The sequence below is a fragment of the Trichechus manatus genome, unplaced genomic scaffold (assembly GCF_000243295.1).
Source record: "Trichechus manatus latirostris isolate Lorelei unplaced genomic scaffold, TriManLat1.0 scaffold00093, whole genome shotgun sequence".
NCBI lineage: Eukaryota > Metazoa > Chordata > Mammalia > Sirenia > Trichechidae > Trichechus > Trichechus manatus.
In genome coordinates this window covers 10,430,898-10,453,040 of record NW_004444029.1, presented here as the reverse complement: position 1 = coordinate 10,453,040, position 22,143 = coordinate 10,430,898, and the positions used below count along the sequence as shown (strand labels likewise).

Sequence of the window (22,143 nt, the reverse complement as noted above, 5' to 3'; positions counted from 1 at the left end):
AAAATGAGTTCCTAAGGAAGAAAACCAAAGCAAAAGAAAAAAAAAATAGAACAAATATAAACATTTAATTCAATAAAACTGTTCTGAAATTGAGAAACATAAATTAAAACTGCAAATTCAAACAGTGCATCATATCCCTGAAAACATTAACCTCTTGAAGTGACCTGTAACAAAGTGTATTTTCTAAAAAGTACTGGACATTATAGGAAAGTAAAATATCCTTTAGGTATCTAGGCCAAAAAAAGGGTGACTTTTATAATGAAAATAAAATTATATCATCCTGAGACTCTGACAGCAATGTTCGATGCCAGGAGAAAGTGGAATATTTATAAAATCAAAGAAAGAGCATGGGACCCAACGATTTTGTATGCAGCACAACTGACTTAAAAGTGTAAAAAACCCAGACAAACTGCTACTTCATGAATGAACTCAGGAAATACTGTTCTCAGGAGATCAATCCACTGCAGCTGGGAGTGTAAACTACAACAACCCTTTGGAAAACAGTGTGTCATTACCTGATAAGTTAAATATGTGTATGCCTTACCACCTAGCTATGCCATGCCCAGGCTTAAACTCTAGAGAAATTTTTGCACATGGATGCCAGGAATCATGAAAAAGGATGTCCATAGTGTTATTGTGAGCAAGAGCAAAAGAAAAAAACCCTGAAGTCTACACAGACACCCAGCAACAGTAGAATGGGTAAATAAATGGTTAGATATTCATACAGAAGAATACTACACAACATGAAGATGAATGAATAAATATGGCCCTCATCCACAGAGATGAGTCATAAAAACATAATTATGAATAAAAGAAACAAAGCCCAGAGAAGATACAACATGGTTCAAGTTATAAGTTCAAAATAGACAAAATTATACATAGACACACATATATGCAGGATGACATGTGTTAACAATGATATCCCTCGTTCCACATCCTCTTCAAGCTGGATTCAGAAGAGGATGTAGAACAAGGGATATCATTGCTGATGACAGATGGATCTTGGCTGAAAGCAGAAAATACCAGAAAGATGTTTACTTGTGTTTTATTGACTAAGCAAATGCATTTGACTGTGTGGAACATAACAAATTATGGATAACATTGCAAAGAATGGGAATTCCAGAACATTTAATTGTGCTTGTCTTAGTTATCTAGTGCTACTATAAAAGAAATACCACAAGTGGATGGCTTTAACAAACAGAAATTTATTTTCTCACAGTCAAGGAGGCTAAAAGTCTGAATTCAGGGCACCAGCTCTTGGGGAAGGCTTTCTCTCTCTGTCAGTTCTGGGGAAAGGTCCTTGTCATCAATCTTCCCCTGGTCTAGGAGCTTCTCAACGCAGGGACCCCAGGTCCAAAGGATGTGCTCTGCTGCCAGAGTTTCTTGGTGCCATGAGATCTTTCTCTTCTCTGCTCTTTTCTCGCTTTTATATCTCAAAAGAGATTGACTCAAGATACAACGTAATCCTGTAAATTAAGTCCTGCCTCATTAACAAAACTGCCTCTAATCCTGCCTCATTAACATCATAAAGGTACAGTTTACAGCACATAGGAAAATCACATCAGCTCACAAAATGGTGAACAACCATCCAATACTGGGAATCATGGCCTAGCCAAGTTAACACACATTTTTAGGGGGGAAAATTCAATCCATAACAGAGCTCATGAGGAACCTGTACATAGGCCAAGAGGCAGCTGTTCTAACAAAACAAGGGGATACTGCATGGTTTAAAATCAGGAAAGGTGTGTATCAAGATTGTACCCTTTCACCATACTTATTCAATCTGTATGCTGAGCAAATAATCTGAGAAGCTAGACTATATGAAAAACACGGCATCAGGACTGGAGCAAGACTCATTAACAACCTGCGATATATAGATGATACAACTTTGCTTGCTGAAAGTGAAGAGGACTTGAAGCACTTACTGATGGAGATCAAAGACCACAGCCTTCATTATGGATTGCACCTCAACACAAAGACAACAAAAATCCTCACAGCTGGACCAATAAGCAACATCATGATAAATGGAGAAAAGATCGAAGTTGTCAAGGATTTCATTTTACTTGGATCCACAATCAATGCCCACGGAAGCAGCAGCCAAGAAATCAAACTCCGTATTACATTGGGCAAATCAGCTGCAAAAGATCTCTTTAAAGAGTTGAAAAGCAAAGATGTCGCTTTGAGAACTAAGGTGCACCTGACCCAAGCCATGGTATTTTCAGTCACCTCATATGCATTCGAAAGCTAAACAATGAATAAGGAAGACCGAAGAAGAATTGATGCCTTCGAATTACGGTGTTGGTGAAGAATACTGAATAAACCTGGACTGCCAGAAGAAAGAACAAATCTGTCTTGGAAGTACAGCCAGAATGCTCCTTAGAAGGGAGGATGTCGAGACTTCATCTCACATACTTTGGACATGTTATCAGGAGGGACCAGTCCCTAGAGAAGAACATCATGCTTGGTAAAGTATAGGGTGACCAAAAAAAGAGGAAGACATTCAACAGGATGGATTGACACAATGGCTGCAACAATGGGCTCAAGTCTAACAAAGACTGTGAAGATGGCACAGGACTGGGCAGTGTTTTGTTCTGTTGTACACAGGGTTGCTATGAGTCGGAACCAACTTTGAGGGCACCTAACAACAACAACAATATATACCTATCTATCTATCTATATATACATATACAGACACACACATATACACATTCATATGTGGGATATACATACATTTAGTAAAATGATATACAGAAACAAGGAAATGATCGACAGAAAGTCATTTATCTCTGAAGGGGAGGGACAGAAATGTAATCAGGAAGGCACACAACATGGAGCTCCCAGGTTACTGCCAATGTGGTATTTCTTAGTCTGGGGACTGGGTACACGGTACGCCCTTGTGGTTAGTAAACTGAGCAGATGGGGTTTTATCAACATTATTTATTTCAGTAAAATTATTTATTATATACATTACATACAATATGTTGTATCATATACGATGTTCCTGTTGTTGTTAGGTGCCACTGAGTCGATTCCCTGTGTGACTCCATGTGACAGATTAGAACTGCCCCATAGGGTTTCCTAGGCTGGAATCTTTACTGAAGCAGATCGCCAGGTTTTTCTCCGGCCAAGAAGCTAGATGGGTTTGAACCGGCAACCTTTCGGTTAGCAGCAGAGTGCTTAACTGTTGCATCACCTCACATTACGTATTAGAGAGAAGGATGAGTCGATGTTATTTCAGCCAAGGGAAATAACGTCAAAACCAAGTCATCACGGAACAGCTTTGGGTCAGGGCAAGTTGCCTTAAACAGCTAACTGCAAAGTGCAGCTGCCCCCGAGCCTGACAGTGACCTCCCCCCAGTCACTTACACTTGTGATTGTGGTTGTCAACATCTCACTTCCAGATGCCACTGCCACCACATCCTTGCCCACAGTTACCATTTTGACAGAAGTCCTACCATATAGCGTGAGAGCCATTACCGCCAACAGGTCTAGGGGCTAGAACAGGAGGGACGCTGCTTCAGACGTTCCGGGAATCAGGGAATCAAGCACATTGCTGGCCCTTCCTTTCAAAAGAGCCAATTAACGTCTTTTCTTCACTAAGTGAGCAGATGCCAGCTGGAAACAGACTCTCCCCAGTGTGGGGCACAGGTAGCGGCAGCAAGGGAGGCTGCTAAGTAAGGAGGCTGAGATGGTGGAATCAAGGACAGGAGCTCAGCGCAGGACAGGAGGCCTGGGCGGGGGGGTCCCGGAGAAGCTCAGTGACAAAATGATAGGCGCTAAATGGCAGGGAAGCGCCCGTGACAGGGCAATCCATCATTGACACGCTTATCTTCTGACGAGGAGAAGGACCCAGCTTCCAGATGCAACATTAAAAAGGAATGCTTCTACTGGGATTTGCCATGGCAGGTTTCCTGATGCTGCGCTTCACTCAGTCAGCTAATTATGAGCACATGTGACATTGGTATTTGCTTGTTCTACAGGGAAAAATCAATATCACCAGGAGGGATATTGTTTTGTCATTAAAAAGAAATTACTTACGTAGTAGTAAATAAACTCTTGTTGGAGAAAAAATATTTCCTTTGTATTTCTATGCATGCACCTTAGCGCCAACGGTTGTTTCTTTTGTTTCCCAGGGATATGGTGGATAAAAGAACAAGGGTTTTGGGTTTGGAAATTAACTCGACCACTTACTAGCTGTGTGACCTTAAAGCACTCTGAGTCTGTGTCCCCAGCTGTAAAATCAGGGAAGAGCCACCTAAATGTAGTGTCATGCCCTAAAGATGAAACAATGTAGAAGGAGCACTTTAGTACAGTGCCTACTGCATAATAAGTACTCAGTAAATTATAGCCTTTGTTCTTAATGACCCCGATACTCTCCTGTATAAATAGAAACACTTTACATTTTATTTATGCCATGTACCACCGATTCTATAGGACCACACATCTGACCGTGAGCTCAGCCTTTTCTCTAGCATTGCACACTCAACTGAGTATTAAACATTTTATCCTCCTCACGCTGATACAAGAGGTGTGCAATGAAAATTTAATATTCAATGACACTGTCGAAGGGAACAGTTTCCCCTGCCTGTCTTCTACCTTTTCAGACAAAGAGAGGATGCAGTGCTAGCAAACGCGACTGAAAAGCCCCTGATTCCTCTCCCACTGCCTGGATGCTGTGAACAACAGCACTGTTTGAAGTGCTTTTCAAAAACTAGAAAGTGATTTCACAGACACTTCGATGGTTAATGTTATGTGGTTAGGCTATGGTTCCCAGTGGTTTTGACAAAAGCTAGAGTAGTTGCTGTTCTGTAATGTAATGTAATGTAATGTAATGTAATGTAATGTAATGTAATTGTCTTCCATAATGTAATCTGATGTAATGTAATCAATAAATCAGTTGGAACTAGAGTTCCTTAGGGTGGGATCTGCTTTCAGATTATAACATATATATTTTGGCAGAACTCTCTCTCTCTCTCGCTCTAGCTCTTGCTCTTGATTTTGCACCCTTCCTGTCACCTGACCTACGAATCTTGGGACACAAGACATGTGTCCAACCTGCTGTCTGACCTACAGATTTTGGACATCTCAGCCACCACAATCATGTGAGCCAATCTCTTGAAGTAAATCAAATCTCTCTCTACATATATACATATATATATGTATGTATATATGTATCTATGCGGAGCCCTGGTGGTGCAGTGGTTAAGAACTTGGCTGCTAACCAAGAGGTCAGCAGTTCAAATCCACCAGTCGCTCCATGGAAATCCTACGGGGCAGTTCTACTCTGTCCTATAGGGTCGCTATGAGTTGGAATCAACTCGACAGCAATGGGGTATGTATCTATGTATCCATATATTTGTATCTATATCTATCTATCTATATACATATATATATATGTGTGTGTGTATATATATATATATATATATATATAATGTCTCACTGATTCTGTTTCTTTGGAGAACCCTAAGGCACCTTCCCACTTGAACTCACAGCAATCTTGTGAGGTAGGCAGGATAGATGCGATTAGACCAATTTTACAAATAAGGACACCAAGACTAAGGGAGGGCAAATTACAAAGCCATAGTACTTAAACATATTTTCTATGAGGGCTAATCTGTGGGTATGGAGAAGGCCAACCTCACTGAATTTTGGAAAATTATAATTTCCCAACAATGGAAGCCTGTTGTAGAAAGAACCAGTGTAACCAGTTAGTAGACAGGGGAGCAGAATGCCTGGTGGAAAGCAAACAAAATAGCAAATCAAGAGGCATAGGGTTTTGTATTCCAACTTCACAATTCATTTGCCTAATATGCCTCAACTTCTCTATCCATAAACTCGAGGAAAAAAATGCTATTTAGAACCTCTCTTCCAAGTATATTACAATGTCATTAGATATATAGAACTGTTACATATGACTGAGGATATGATATTCACAGAGGTTTTCTGTTAACCATAGTAAATATGAACTTTTAAAAGTGCATAAATATAAGGAAACAATTTTGATACTATATAGAAAATCTTAGTGATGAAGGAAAAGAGAAAAATATTTTTCCAACCATATATGTGCTAGAAGATGATGAAAAATTAATAAGATTAATTAGCATGATAACTTTGCATTACATATTTAAAGTATTTTTAGAAGTTACAGAGGCAAACTAAGAGATAAGGACATGTAATAAATTTTCTGAAGGCATAAAAATATAAAAACCTTCTGATTTGGGGAAATTTTCTTCAACTAATCACATATAACAGTTCTAAAATAATCAGTTCCTCAGTGCTATTAATACTGAGAAAGCCTTCCTGGTATTCATCAACCTTCAGGACTTCTAACGGCCCTGACATATGCCCATGGATATCTTATTACCCGTAAGAATTCCTAGTGGAGTATAGAAATGAAATTCAAGAGCCAGTCTCTCTTTTTGGAATGAGATGTAAGTTCTTATAGATAAGAAGACAAGACCAATGAAAGATCATTAAGGGGAACACCATTTCAAAATAAGAAACAAACACGTTCCTAGTTTATCATTTCAACGTGGCAGCTCAAGGACCTTGGCATCTTGGAAAGTCACCGAATATGCAGTCAAGAACCTAGTCGCACTAAAATGATCAGCAAAAAAAAAAAAAAAACGCCTATAATAATGGATCACCATTAAGCTGTCGATTGCTTAGGCCTGAACATAATTTGCCCGATGATTCTTCAGAGAGCATGATGCAGTTTCATTTCAATATTGGGACAGATTTTCCAATGTGGCAGCAGAAAAGGCCTGACTAAAACTCCCTCTCCACCCCTTAATTCATTCATTTAATAAACATCGTCGAGTGTCTGCTATTTGTTAAGATTTCTATCAGAAAATCCAGTCTAGAGGGGAGACAGGTAAATAAAGAGGTACCTTTGTTTGTGTTAAGCTCTAGAATGGAGGAGGGTATTTGGTACAATGACAAGTGGACCAGCAAGCCCTTACAGAGGATGAAATGAATAAGCAAGGTCTCAGAAGAAGGCAAGCAGAAACAGGGTCACTAAGAATAAAGATTCTAATTGACTGAGTGCTTATTATGCAGGAGGCCCTGTGCCAAAGAAGGGGTCGTTTCTTCTCACAGAAAACAATATGGGCAAAGGCAGGAAGGCAGGAAAAACTTGGTGAGTCCTACGAGTTCAATGGAGTTCTGCATGACTGGAGTGCAGAGCATGGTTAGGAGAAGGGAGAACATGATAAACGAAGCAAACAGCAATATCGGAAGAGCCCATCCTTTAGGGCTTTCTACTCCACGTTAAAATCGAATATTGGAGAGCTGAACACAATTATTGGAATATTGGGAAGAATTAATCCATAAGGCAATGGGGGTGGATTTTTACTAAAGAACCATCAGTTGGGTATCAGCAAGGCATACAGTGAGCTAGAGGAAGGAAATCTAGAGGTAGGTAGACCAGTTAGAAGACAGTTTCAAAAGCCCAAGTAAGACATGAACAGGGCTGAACTACGGCAAGGGGGATGGACGAGAGATTAGAGGTAATGAAGGGATTCAAAAGTAGAGCTCATAGGCCAGGTGGAAACGTGAGGTGATGAAGAGGGAAGGTGAGGGCGGCTGTCATGCCCTCTGCTTGGTTGACTGAATGGACAATGGTGTCATTAGCTGAATTAGGGACCGCGTGAAGAGGGATAGGCAGAGTACGCGTAAATCCTCATTTATCCCTCTTCTATAAAACTAATCACATGTCCTCTGGATTGCAGTATGTGTGTGTGTGTCATTCCATCACCCCCTCCCCCACCAGACCCACAAAGGGCCTTGAGGGAAAAATGTCCGTGTTGCATTACATTGCCTCTGTCTCCTCCATTCAGCGTAACTGTACAGCATGATTACAGACCATCATCGGCCCGCTGTAGACAGCTAAGAAACATTTCTGAATGACTGATCGAATGAATGGATAAATCCAAGGGTTAGATGTAACAAAATTATACATTTTAGCTTTTGAGTGAAATAATTTTCTGTTAGAAGGCAAATCACTCACTTCAGCTGGGTAACAACACATACTATACAGCAATTAGCTTCATTCCAGACTCACAACACGCTTTGCAAATCCACTGTCTAATCTGAAAGTGACTCGAGGCTATCTACTACACACCCCCATTCTAAAGATGAAAATCGGGTTAAGAAAAGTTACAGGACTAGACCAGAGTCACAAAAGCCTTCTGGTGATGCGACAGGGAAGAGGCAGAATATATAAGGCTTCAAAATATCTGCCTGCTAAAATGTTTGCAGCATATTTGAAGGTAATACAAGATGTCAAATGTAGCGAGGGTGAATTAAGTTTTTTAAAGTGGTTGACATTTCACACGAAAAAATACAAGGCCCACATCCTGGCAACATTTTCTTAAATAATTATTCCCTCTGGCATTAAAATACAGTGACCAGAGCTCAGCGTTTAATCCTGTGTTATTATAAAAAGACAGATTCTTACCGTGGTCTTCTGAAGACACTGGTGACCTAAAATGAAATAATAAACATGATCAATTTTTTTTTTTTTTGGTAAATGATACTGACAGTTATTAAGTTCATCATTGATCAAGAATAATTTCTATAGAATTATACCCTGAAGATTCAGCTACATAGAAACTTGGTAATAAATAGACAGCATAATCAATGTGTTAGCTGCATGGTATATTCCAATTAATAACCTCAAAATTTTACCTGGGTTGGTTGGGTAGTAAAACCAAAAAACCAAACCAGTTGCTGTCGAGTTGCCTCTGACTCATGACAACCCTGTGTGTGTCAGAGTGGAGCTGTGTTTCATAGAGTTTTCGATGATTGGGATGTTTCAGAAGGAGATTGCCAGGCCTTTCTTCCAAGGTGCCTCTGGAAACAGCCAAGCTTTTGGCTGCTAGGGGAGCTCTTAACCGTTTGTGCCACCCAGGGGCTCCTGGTTAGGTGGTAGGGGTTACTAAAATGTCAGCCTACTGTATAAGGTCACAGAGCTGCAACAAACTCAGACGAGTCTTCTAAGCAATAAGTCTGGGTCGATCACACCGAAAAGAGAACTCATGGAAATCTGGCATTGGCTGACATCCTGTGACAACATCTGGCACTGAAGTCCAGGCCTCCAGAGAAAATGTCAGGGATGAGAAGGAGCACAGGATTGAGCATCTATCAGCAAAAAGAAACCTACTTTGACAGTTTTTAAAAAATGAGACAGAAGTAAAAGAAATGTCATGTCGCCTTATCATTACTGTTTCATTTCCACTCTTGGTGGACATGATGAGCATGACGTAGACCCTCCGCGTTCTGGCCTAGTGTCTCTAAACCTGTGAGAACCAGGGTGCGGTTCCGGGGCAACCTTTAGGCCCCACAGAGCGTTTATAAATCGACTTCTGCACACCATTTGTGGGTTCGGCTCAAACTATGGAAGTCAGACAGCAAACGGGCATCATATCAAACCCTCTAGAAATAAAAACCTTTCTTCTTCCTCAGTGGACTACTAATTGAGTTACTTTCGGCAACACAGATTCAACCTTATCAATGAACCAAGCTCAAGTCTCAAAGACTATACAGTTGTACCCATCAATGCGTTCTCTTCTGGGCAGAAAGAGACACACTTAAATACTGCATCCAGAGGTATTAGGATTTTAAAGGCAAAGGCAAGAAATCAGGTGTTCCCTCCAGCAGGGAGAGGCCTTCTTCTCTAAACAACGAACCTCCTGGGGCCTGTAGTAGGGAGATGGCCAAAGACAAACCAGGAGTTTGGCAATAAAGGTGCCATTAATATGATGGATGTTTAGGAGACCTGACAACAAGTGTCAGGGCCAGAATCAGCCAGTTGATGCACACCTGGTTGGGGGAAACCTCTAGCTACTTCGGAATGCTTGATACGGCTTCCCTTCACTGACTGATCAGCAGTGTTGTTGCCCATTATGGGAGGGAACGGTAAAGCATGAAGACACAGTAGTCATGGTGAGAAGGCCATGAACCTCTATCCACGGCAAGGTGTCAAACCATTTCAACCTTAAAGTCTCTTGAAATAACCGCCTTTTGCATACTAAAATTACAGAGTCCCAAGATCTGGTGGGAAGAAAACTGGCCCCAGAAGAATGGACAGATGAAGCAACGGGAAAGCACCTACCACAGTCACTAAGTCACGGCCGCCCTCAGTGGCCCCAAAAACCTGTTTGCCTCCCCAGGTGGAGCTGATCTATCCTCCCTGTGGAGTCCCCTATATTGCACTTCCCAGACACCACTATTCCCCCACTAGGTTGAGAGTTCCTTGAAAACTATGACTGTTTCTTATTTAGAACACAGTGGGCCCTTGAATAAAATTTGTTGATCTTAATTGATTTCAGAGTGGCCATGCTGGTATTCAGACTCAGATCCATTTTGGAGCTCCCTAAAAAGTCATCAGCCCAGGGAACGAGCCAGAAGCCCCAGAGTGGCTATAATGTGGGCATTCCCAGATCCAAACGACAGGCATCCCAATGCACACAGCACCAGAGAAGCCCATAATGTGCCTGAACGATTAGGAAAAATAATATCCATTGCCATTGAGTTGATTCCGGCTCATAGCGACCCTATATGACAGAGTGGAATGGCCCCATAGGGTTTCCAAGGCTGTAATCTTTATGGAGCAGCCCTGGTGGCGTAGTGGTTACGAGCTCGGCTGATAACCAAGAGGCTGGCAGTTCGAATTCAGCAGCTGCTCCTTGGAAACCCTATGGGAGAGTTCTACTGTATGCTATAGGGTCACTATGAGTCAGAATTGACTCAACCTCAACTTTTTTTTTTTTTTTTTTAATCTTTATGCAAGCAAACTGCCGCGTCTTTCTCCCCTGGAGCGGCTGATGGGAAATAGGATCGAAGCTGAATTTAAAGAGAAGCATTGATTTGAAATACCGTTGTTAGTTGAGGCCAAGTCGGCACCAACTCATCGAAAGCCCAGGTACACAGTTGCCCAGCCCTGCACCATCTGCATGTCTGGGTCCATTGTTGCAGTCATTGTGTATTCTGAGTGCTTTCCAACGTAGGGGGCTCATCTTGCAGCACTGTATCAGGCAATATTTGGTTGAGATCCACAGGGCTTTCATTGGCTTTTGGAAGTAGATGGCCAGGCCTTTCTTCCTCGTCTGTCTTAGTCTGGAAGCTCCACTGAAATCTGTCTACCATGGGTGACTCTGCTGGTATTTGAAATTCTGGTGGCATACCCTCCAGCCTCATTGTAACACACAAGCCACCACAGTACGGCAAACTGACAGATGGCTGGTAAAGATTTGAAATAAGATGAGCTAATTCCTTAAGCTGCCTAAGGCATAAAAAAGAGTCTGCAAGAAGTAAACATCTTTACTTCTGATGTTTTCTGATGGCAAGGAAGCAAAATCCTGTCTTGGATTGTTTGCAATTAATTTCTCACAGAGTTATAGGGACAAAGAAAAACCCATGCCAACAACCAACCACATGTCTCAGGTGGAGGAGCTTGTGAAGCAGGGTTTCCACTGCTTTTTTGTAAAAGCAAAGAACTAATATTAAATCTGAAAAATTCCAGATGGCTCCTTTAAAGTCCCAAGGGGAGGCATTCTGCAGTATGTCCAGAAGTGGGGAAGAGCTATGGATTTCGGCGTGCTTTCTGTGCTGGAAGTCTCCCACACCCCTGGATGGCTGGAATTTGAAGACATATGGAGTATTTCAACCCTCACTCAGTATTTCACCTTCCACAGCAACGAGTCCCTAAATTACAGCACAGAGGCACACACATCATCTGTTATTTCTGGAAATGGGCATAAAACGTTTTCCAGAACTTAGCTCAGAAAAGGAGAAATATGAAATCAGCAATAGATGTAGTTATTTTAAACACAGAGGTTGAATCCTAGAAATAATATTCCTCAACCTGATAACTAAGGGATGCAGGAGAGTTCTCTGCGGATTCTCCCACCGCACCTGGGAGACACGTGTGCTTGCCCCAGACTTTTTTTCCTGCATATATACTTTGTCTTCAAGACAGTGTCTGCCCCCGTGATGCGAGCTCTTACTGGCATCCAAATAACTCCGGGATTTGTATTTCTCCTCTTCACAAGTTACAGAGTTTGGGGGCATTTTCCTCTGTGTCACCACGGCCCTGGGAAAAGGCAGTTAAGAGAGGCTGAACAACAAGGGAACCGCATTCAGGAATGACCCATTCACTCAGTGGTTCATTTACGCATCAGCTCTGCGGAAGTCTGTTTGCATTTTTCCCTCTTTGAATGGCTTTCCTATGAGTTTTGATTTGAATATTTTTGGTGAAAGGCCCTTTCCAATGTCAACCATGCTTAGGAGAATATCCACATTTTCCTCTGGTGGTGAAGTGCTGAAGAGCTGGGCTGCTAACCAGAAGGTCGGCAGTTCGAATCCACCAGCCCGTTTGGAAACCCAACGTGGTAGTTCTACTCTGTTCTATAGGGTTGCTGTGAGTCAGAATCGACTCGACAACAACGGGTGTTTTTTTTAATTAAGATCACACTTCTCCAAATAGGGTACAAATGGGAAACTTGGGATTATGGTAGACTCTGGGAAAATGAGGCAATATTATTTCAGGCGAGGGATTACCCAATTTAACTGGTGGGAACTGAAAATATTATTTTAATACTGAAACTGCACATTATATATCCAAAAGCAAAAGTCACTTGAATTCTTAAAATAAAGCAACACACTTTCTTTTTTTTTATTTCTATGTTGGAAGCAGTCAGCTTTAGGCAATGTCTGCAGGCCCCCAGGGGGTGAGTTTCTTCTCCATGGAAAAGCCTGGAAATATATAATTACCTTCCTAAATACAGCTGTGACATCTGGGAATGGATCATTTTATCAGTTTAATTTATGCAGCTACCAGAAACCTGAGGGACTCAACATAAGGCACAAACTGGCTGTTGTTGCTGCGTGTTGTCGAGTGGATTCCAACTCACAGCCATTCCATGTCAGAGACCAGAACGGCCCCCTAGGTTTTTCTTGGCTGTAATCTTTACGGAAGCAGATCGCCAGGTCTTTCTCCAGCAGAGCTGCTGTGTGGGTTTGAACTGCCAACCTTTCCATTAGCAGCTGAGCGCTTAACCACTGCACCACCCAATGTGTGCTCCTTACACATGGTCTAGTGGCTACTATAGTAAGACTGCGCCGCATCTAGACCCCGTCATCACCGAGACTTAATGAATCTCTAAGAAACTCAAAGACAGTGATTGAGTTTGCCTCACATCATCCAGTTTCCTTCAAAGCCTCCAGTCTTTCAACTAGATCAATTATAAGGCTTAAGGACACCGAGAAATGTGCCCAGTTTTCAACCACAAAGTAACAATTGTTAATGTTGTTAGGTGCCATCGAGTCAGCTCCGACTCACAGCGACACTATGTACAACAGAGCAAAACACTCCTACGCCGTCCTCACAATCACTGCCATGTTTGAGCCCATTGTTGCGCCCATTGTGTCTAATCCATCTCGTTGAGGGCCTTCCTCTTTTTTGCTGACAGTAAGACATATAAGCCAAGAGGGTTATATTTACGAAGGCAAAAGTCTTTAAGAACTACTACACCTACTGTGATGTTTTGTTGGTTTTAATCAATAAACGTGCAACCGAATGACTGGCATCACGATTATCTCAACTTTTACAATCTGGTAAGGCGCTTCACAATGGGTTTGGAATACTGTACATAAATTTTCTTGGTAACCTCCATGAAATGCGCTACACCTACAAACTCAGCCTGAGAGAATCTCTTTTTTACTGGAATAGTATTGTCCTAATTTTTTTTTTTTTAAGGATAACATCTATGCCTCTATACGGGATGTTACTTTTCTTTTTAATCTCGTGGCTTTAATTCAGCAACACCCATGACCTTCCTACGTGGCCCTTTCTCAGAACGTCCACATCATATTCTTCCTTGGAGATAAGATAGGAGCTCAACAGGAAATCATTTTAGATAGAGTCCTTCCTAAAGATGGAGGTACATCGGATAATTATTGGGGACCCATCTACATGGGTCTACTAATTGTTTTGGAGAAAATCATACAAAAATGAATGCCCATCTTCCCTCCTGAGATCCTCAGCACATATACCCTGTGTTTGGCACTTCTAACCCATCACCTTGGCCAAGGAATGGGACCTCCACATAAAGGCGAGCTGGGAGCAAACAGGAAGGTCAGGAGAACAGCAGAGTCTGAGCACAGACAGGAGCAGGATGCATACTCCCAAACCAACCTGACCTCAGCCGTGGAGCCCTCCTCTAAGAAGACGGAGCATGGATGGTGGGGAGGAGCTGTGAGGGACACCTACTAACACACAAGGACTGGCTGGAGAAGCCAAGTCTCCTTCACTTCTGGGTTACCATCATGGAATTATGGTAGAAAACAGAGGGAATGCTAGTGTGAGCCAGAAGCCGTGTTACCTCTACAAAACCTTGGCTGCGAAGTCCCGTTTGAAGAACAAAGCAGTAGTGGCACTGAAAGCAATTCTCAGTCTGCATGTTTTACTGACTTTCCTTCTTTTGCCTGCCTTTCTCTTGACCGCCCAGCTTTAGGGATGAGGACCACAACACAAGCATGCCTTCCCGCAGCAGGGGGTGCTCACCCAGCCTACTCAGGAGGAGGAGGAAGAAACTCCTGTGGTTTCTAGCTGTCCAACCCTGAGTGTTCTTTCTCTCTCCCTTTTGTCATTCTTCTTTTATTGCTTTTTCTTTCTCCTAACCACAGCCCTTGGAGTTCCCAGGTGGTGCAAATGGTTAACGCACTTGGCTGCTAACTGAAAAGTTAAAGGTTTGAGCCCACCCTGTGGTGCCTCAGTGATCTACTTCTGAGAAATCAGCCACTGAAAACCCTACCGAGCACAGCTCTGCTCTGACACACATGGAGGCACCATGAGTTGGAGTGGTAACCACAGCCCTTAGAGTTCCCTGGGCTCATCTCAGGTACCTTCCTCAATGCTTGGGGGGACTCCATCTCCTCTTTAACAGTCTCCCTTCCCTGTGCTAACACTCCTTTTCCTCCTGATGACCATGCAGGGACATTCCGTCCTGGTCCAAATCCCCCAGGTTTGGCTCTTTTCCCTGCCTGAACCATCGTGGACCATTATGTTGGTTCTTTGTTACACTCGTGACAAGTGGCCCAAATGAGAACGGATTTCCCAGCTGGGGACTCCTTACAGGTGTGCTTCAAGGGTCCACACCGCTACTGCAGAAACACCATATCTGTTTCTCTTTGGTTCTACCTTGAAATCGTGAGGCTACACTAATTCAATTCATTGCCTGAACCTGTCGACGGACAAGGACTCTTCATTTAAATCGAGTAAGCCAAGGGGTGGTTTAGTGGGACTCAAAAGCATGGCTGTTAATTATCATCTCTGGGTAATAGCTGTGAGCTCCTCAGGGGTGTGCTTGCCTGTCCCTGGGGGACTGACAGGCCAGGCCTATGCTGTCATATTGAGGGCGAGACAGTGGGATTTGGGATCTACGTGGACTCTTCTCCGTCACTCTTCTATTCTAGTCTTCAAAGCAGCTCTAATTAAGTAAAACAGAACCAGAAACGCCCTAGCACTGAGAATCTCCACCAACTCTACAATCCTCTCTTTGTTTCCTTTTCCCCTCTAATTATGACTATGTCTGTGAAGACAATGAACAAAGCACATACAGCAAAAGAGAGCAGGTGAGAACGAGAGCAAAAGAGATGAAAGTCACAGCAGCCACACAGAGTGGCACTGAGATGAGAGAAAGACAAGCTCGTCCTCTGTTCCAGTGGTCACCGATCCCTTCGGGCAATGCCAGACATTCACCACCAGCAAGGGGCCAGGGGGGCAGCGGAGCAGAAAGAGGAAAAGGAAGGACAGAGAGAGAGATGGGTACTTGTGTGGAGGTAAGGAACTAAATCCTAGAACTCAGAAGAACAGAGGCTGTTTAGTGAGCTCTTCATTTGCTACAAAATCCCACTGATTCCCTTCATTCTCATAATCCTGCAGTCTTTACATTCCCCAACCCAAATATATACACTAATGAGAACCTCTTGAGCTGTGCTTGAAATATCTTGGGTTTTTAAAAAATAAGTCACTGTTTTTAGTTATATTTGGCTTTTAGGAAACACCACTGTTTTGCCATCAGTTTGTACAATCTGATTTCTCCTGTATGACTTCCTTTCTCAGTGTGCGGAGCCTGGAGGCCCCTCCGTGCCCTTCGAGTTTGAAATATGACTGCCACCTACTGTTCATCCCTAAGAACTGCGATAAAATGAGGGGGGAGGAAAGCGTTTCTGTGCTATCTGGGGGTAGAGAGAAGAAGACGAATGGGTAGAAGTGGGCAGTGGGCACAGGGAAGAACTAGATAAAAGAAAGACAGACTGAAGAACAAATACTTAACACATTTATTCAATATGACAATTTGACCTCGGCACCTTTTACTATCTAAAGCATGAACAATCTTGGGGCATATTTTAGGATTTTGAAGAAGACACGGGGTGGGGGGGAACACAAAAACTATATATTAGGCACAGTGCAGTCATGCGGATGTAAAGGATTTAAGGGTTCACATTAGAATTCAGTCTGTGCAATGAAGGTTCCAGTCCAATTTCTAAAAGAGAAATAAAGGAATAGAAAAGACATGTTATTTTAAAATCCAACCAAGGTAGACATCCCCCAGAGAGCCAGTAGGCAGTGTCTTCCAGAAAAAGATGAGTTGCTGGCTTTATCTTAGTGACTCTTGGAGTGCTGGCCAACAGCTCCTTCTGAGACACAATCTATCTGGAGCTCTGTGAACATGGCTGCTTTTCCATTTTTTTTTTTTTTAAAGCATAAGTTAAAACATGAAGCGATGGATGGTGAATGCAGATGATGTAAGAGCCATCCCATGTTAGTGTTCACCCGTGAAGCTTATGGGAAAGACCACGTAACATAGATCATGACTCGGGATATGCAACATCTACCTAGCGGTGCTGTGATCCTTGAGTTGCGGCTCCTACACAGTAATGTTTGGATGATTTCCAAATAGGAACTTCTGAACCCAGCTTCAGAAATGGATGGAGTTGGAAGTTGATTTGGTACTTTTGAAGATCACGGTTTCCCTCTCAGACATCTCCTCCCACCTCACCCCAGGGGAGGGCGTTCATGTTCAAGATGCCAGGGAGGAGAACCAAATCTGAAACGTGTCTGCCTCCTCTAACTCTTGTGTGTTTAAGGACAGGACATTTGGTGAGAAATAGATCATAAGCAGGTGAAAGGAATAAAGAGGAAAGAAAACGACAAAGGTAACAGAAATAACTCAAGGAGAGAAGTGCCCATCATTTTATACAACTAACAGAACAATAAGGAGCCCTGGTGGCGCAACAGGTAAGTGCTTGGCTGCTAATCGAAAGGTTGGCAGTTTGAACCTACCCAGTGGCTCCATGAGAGAAGGACCTAGCGATTTGCTTCTGTAAAGATTACAGCCTAGGAAACCTTATGGGGCAGTTCTACTCTGTCACATGGGGTTGCTGTAAGTCGGAATCGACTCGAGAACGCCCAACAACATGGACAAGAATAGAACTACAGAACATCCATGTCTACATGTTTAAGCTTGTGTGTCATCCATCCTAGCCTGTATTCCTGCTCCATTTACCAAGCTGATGCGATTTCTGGACAAGCTACCACCACCAGCCCTTAAAGAAGACCCTGTGTCTGGCTGTCCAGTGCCCTGCCCCCAGCACTGGGTGCCCCCAGAGGCCACAGGCAGGCTGTGCACACGAGCCCCTGCATCCTGCACTGCCACTGCCGCCAGAAATGGGCCCATTTTTATAGAATTAACAATAGGATACTCACTCTGACATCTGAGCGTAGCCTGAGGTGGAGCCATCGTTGCCCCACAGTTTCAGAATGATGCTCGAGTAGTCCTGTCACAAAAGACTCTGTCACCTTCCTGACTAGCTCTCCTCAATGTCCTGGAGGAGAAATCTCCTTTGTCTTGTTTTTAAAGGAGACTCCACTAAGTCACTGAGTGTCCCCTTCTACAACCTCCAGCCTGCTGGGTAACTCCAGCCTTTCTACCCCTGTGCTTCCTAGTTCTGTGACCTCTCATGTCTCCTTGGGGTGGAGGTCCCTAGGAAGTCTAAGGACTCCATCCATAAACTTCGGATGGTTTATGGTTTCCCCTGTGCTATGCTATCTTCCTTTCCACTCAAAGAATACCCAAGACGTCTTCAAGGATTAAATTTCATGGATATCACCTAAATAATCCAGAAATGGAAGACAGGCTAGCATCTCCCTGCACAGGCTTCTAGACTAGATATTCCCTCCCCGATCCACCCTAGCACTGGACTTTTCAACAGGCCTAGAGCTTTCTAAACCCACCGGAGTTATCTTTACTTTTTCACTTGTGAAATACCAACATCTTTTTGAGTCAGGGATTCAGTGTCTCTTTACTATGCTGGCATATGAATTCGAGGATCAAACAGACCCATGCTAAAATTTGAAATATAGAAATGGATTCCACAGCTTAACAAAAATGTTTAATATTGTATACATCACTTTATCACAATCCCTGTGTGATGAGCACTGGATTTACCACAGCAATACAAACAGAAATATTTGAGTTTGAGAAAGCCCCGTTTTCTAATATCCAACATTGATCCACTCATCCAACAAGCTTCACAGAATGCCTGCTATCCTAGGTATGGTGCCAGTGCTGTGGATACAAAGGAAGCAATACACAGTCTGTCCATTCAAGGAGATCAAGTGCTTTAAAGGCGGATTCAATCAATTGCCTCTCACACTCCTCGTCTTCCGGAAGTGTGAGCAGGCGGGGCTGCCATCTTTAACAAATGAAAAAAAAGAGAGCCACTGAACAGTAATGATATCTCCTCATGCTGACTCACTGGCAAAAAAGGGAAGGCCAGAATTTCCTGGCATCATTTTATGTAAAATGGATCTTTAATATTAAAGCACATTTAACTTAGCAATTTTTTTTTTTTTTTCAATGTTGCTCAAAATACGGTCAGGTGCACAGAGAATTCTATTCCAGCTCTCTAATGTGACTTCATTTCCCTCAAGGGGTTTAGGGCCTCTATGTTCATGACTGTTTGAGCAAAGATTATGAATAGAACAGAGCAAGATCTCTTATTAAATAATTTACATACGTCAAGGGGCAGAGTATTGTTATGTGCTTGGCTAAATAGGGTAACAACAGCTTCAGGAAAGGCAAGGAGAAAACGAAGATCAGTGTCAGCCATACTGCAGGTCCTCAAGCTTGAGTGATTAGTCAGGAAGAGCAAGATAGAGACCAGTCAAAGGTGAATGACGATGGGACCCAACTATCTGAGTGAAACAGATGCCAGGGACTATCGCTATCCTGGCAGCACTGATTACATCTCCAAGATGCAGCCCAGCAAAACCCGTGTCCACTAAGAAGATTAATTTTCTCTCTCTCTTATCTGACTGTGATACTCAAAGGCCATTCCCACAGCCAAGATTGTGAGACCCTGGAGCTTTCGCAATAAGCACACTTCCTCTTTCTCTTAGGGTCAGGTCATCACCACTGTTCCAAGAAGAAATTGGGAAAAGGAAAGAGTTGTGGACAGCTCTTACACTCAGCCCAGAGCTTCTGAGTTTTTGGAGGGACTAAAGGACCCAGGATTGTCTTCTTGATCTGATGGGTCAGAATTGTAGACTACATGAAAAAGGTCAATTTCACAGTTTAAAGTACAGTGAACCTGTGAGAGCCAGAACTCAACGGGACTGCCTTGTTTTTCTGGGTCTCGCAAGTTTTCTGCCTTTGAAAATGATTACCACTTTTCTATCGTTCTCTATTAAGAATCTTACCTCATAAACACACAGTGAGTTTTCCTGCTCTGGCAAGTTTCTGCCTTACACAGGTTCTAGCTGTCGAGGCTTTAAGGTATTATTAGGTGTTTTTGGGTTTCCCTCAGCCAATCTGTCAGCTGTACAAATTTCCTTAAACACCTATCGGGTAGAGTGAGGCTAAGCTATCATTAAGTGCTTTCAACTATTTGAAGTTGTTATGGATTGAATTGTGTCCCCCCAGAATATGTGTTGTAATCCTAACCCCTATGCCCATGGATGTAATTCCATTTGATTAGGATTTTCTTTGTTATGTTAATGAAGCCATATCAGTGTGGGGCTGTGTCTTAAACTTAATCATTTCTGAGTTATAAAAACAGTAGATTAGACGTAGGAAGAAGAACAAATGAGGGAAAACCGATGCCACATGAAGGTCACCAAGGAACCAAGGAATGCCGGCTCTACAGAAGTTGAGACAAGGATCTTCTCCCAGAGCTGACAGAGAGGGAGCCTTTCCCTAGAGCCGGTGCCCTGAATTTGGACTTCCAGCCTCTTAAACTGTGAGAAAGGAGCCCTGGTGCAGTGGTTAAGCACTCAGCTGCTAACAAGAAGGTCAGCAATTCAATACCCACCAGCTTTTCTGTAGGAGAAAGATGTAGCAGTGTGCTTCTGTAAAGATTAAAACCTTGCAAGCCCTATGGGGCATGCCTGTTCTGTCCTGTAGGGTCGCTAGGAGTTGGAATCGACCAGACGGCAACAGGTTAAATAGGGAAAATAAATTCCTCTTTTTTAAAACCACCCACTTGTGGTATTTCTGTTACAACAGTGCTAAGAAACTAAGATGAAGGTACATTTCTGGATACACAGTGAGGGAAAACAGATACTTATCTGTTCACGTGCAAAGGTTGAAGAAAATAAACAGAGCCCTTTACAAAAAACTACTTTTTTCTTGGGAACTAACATTTTCATTAATTTTTAAACACTCATCCTTTTATATGAACATTTAAAAAGTGAAATGTGAAGGAAGTAGCAGATTCTATTTCCTCTTGCTTCCAGATCATTCTGGGTATCATCCATTACAATACTCATCAGAAGGAGCTGGAATAATTCTCTTAATATTTCCCTTTAGAATATAAGTTCTTCAAGGGCAACCATTATGTCTTGTTGTTACGTGCTGTCGAGTCGGTTCTGACTCATAGTGACCCTATGTACAACAGAACGAAACGCTGCCCCATCCTACGCCATCCTCACAATCGTTGTTATGCTTGAGCCCATTGTTGCAGCCACTGTGGCAGTCCATCTCGTTGAAGGTCCTCCTGTTTTTCCCTGACCCTCTACTTTACCAAGCATACTATCTTATTTAGTTTTATACCTTCAGTGCCTAGGTAGGTATATTGCTCCCACATAGCAGACGCTCAATATGGTTCTGTTCAATGAATGAAAGAATGACTAGTTCCAACTATTTTTTTAAATCCCAATGAAATCATAAATAAGAACTCCTACATTATAGTTCAACCCTTGATAACATTACTTCTTGTTAAAGACAGAAATGCTGTGCCTATCACAAGTCTCCCTTAGTCCGGCTTAGCTGATCAGGTAACAGATACCTGCCTAGATACAGGAGTTTGGGTCAAATGCCTGCCCTCAGGTGGTTCACTGCACAGCATCTTAGTCCAGGTGCAAGATATTCTATTGTTACCTGTGTGACAGCTCTTCACATTAGCTCTTTCATGCTTAGGACTCGGGGACATTAAGAAGAAGTGCATCTTGTTCATCAGTGTGAGAGCTTCTCATAAGGCACAGACTCTAAGGACTAGAAAAGACTATTCTGGGTCAAAAACTAAAGTAATATCTCCCAGTATCTGTATCTGCCTGCCCTTAACCCATCTGACTAAACCGTAAGTCTGTCCTCTTCTCCTAGATGACTGGAGGAAAACATACCAGAGTTCACATTCAGTGCCTGCTTTTAAATCTCAGAGACCCTAAAGCTGAGAAGTTCTTCCCTGTGTCTCAGATACATTCTGTTGGCTAAAATTTAAGCTAATTCCTTCCTTACTCGTGTTCCACCAAAGTGAAATATCATCTGGTCATTCACAGCAGTGGTATGATTAATAATAACAACAAACATGTTTCCAGAATCATGTTATCGTAAGTAGAACTCTCTTGTTGTTGTTAGGTGCCGTCAAGTCAGTGCTGACTCATAGCGACCCCACGTACAACAGAACAAAACACTGCCCAGTCCTGGGCCATCCTCACGATCGTTGTTATGCTTGAGCCTATTGTTGCAGCCACCGTGTCAGTCCATCTCATTGAGGGTCTTCCTCGTTTTCGCTAACCCTCTACTTTCCTAAGCATGATATCATTCTCTAAGGACTGGTCCCCCGATAACGTGTCCA

General features: G+C 42.7%; 1 protein-coding gene across 1 annotated transcript in view; it reads right to left on the bottom strand.

Moving 5' to 3' along the window:
- The window catches only part of DGKI (diacylglycerol kinase iota), a 486,429-nt gene that overhangs the window by 52,139 nt on the left and 412,147 nt on the right, over nucleotides 1-22,143 (bottom strand). The window contains exon 28 of the mRNA XM_023736907.1: nucleotides 8,459-8,484. Within this exon, the coding sequence (XP_023592675.1) occupies nucleotides 8,459-8,484 (26 nt within the window). The remainder of the gene's footprint in view (nucleotides 1-8,458; nucleotides 8,485-22,143) is intronic.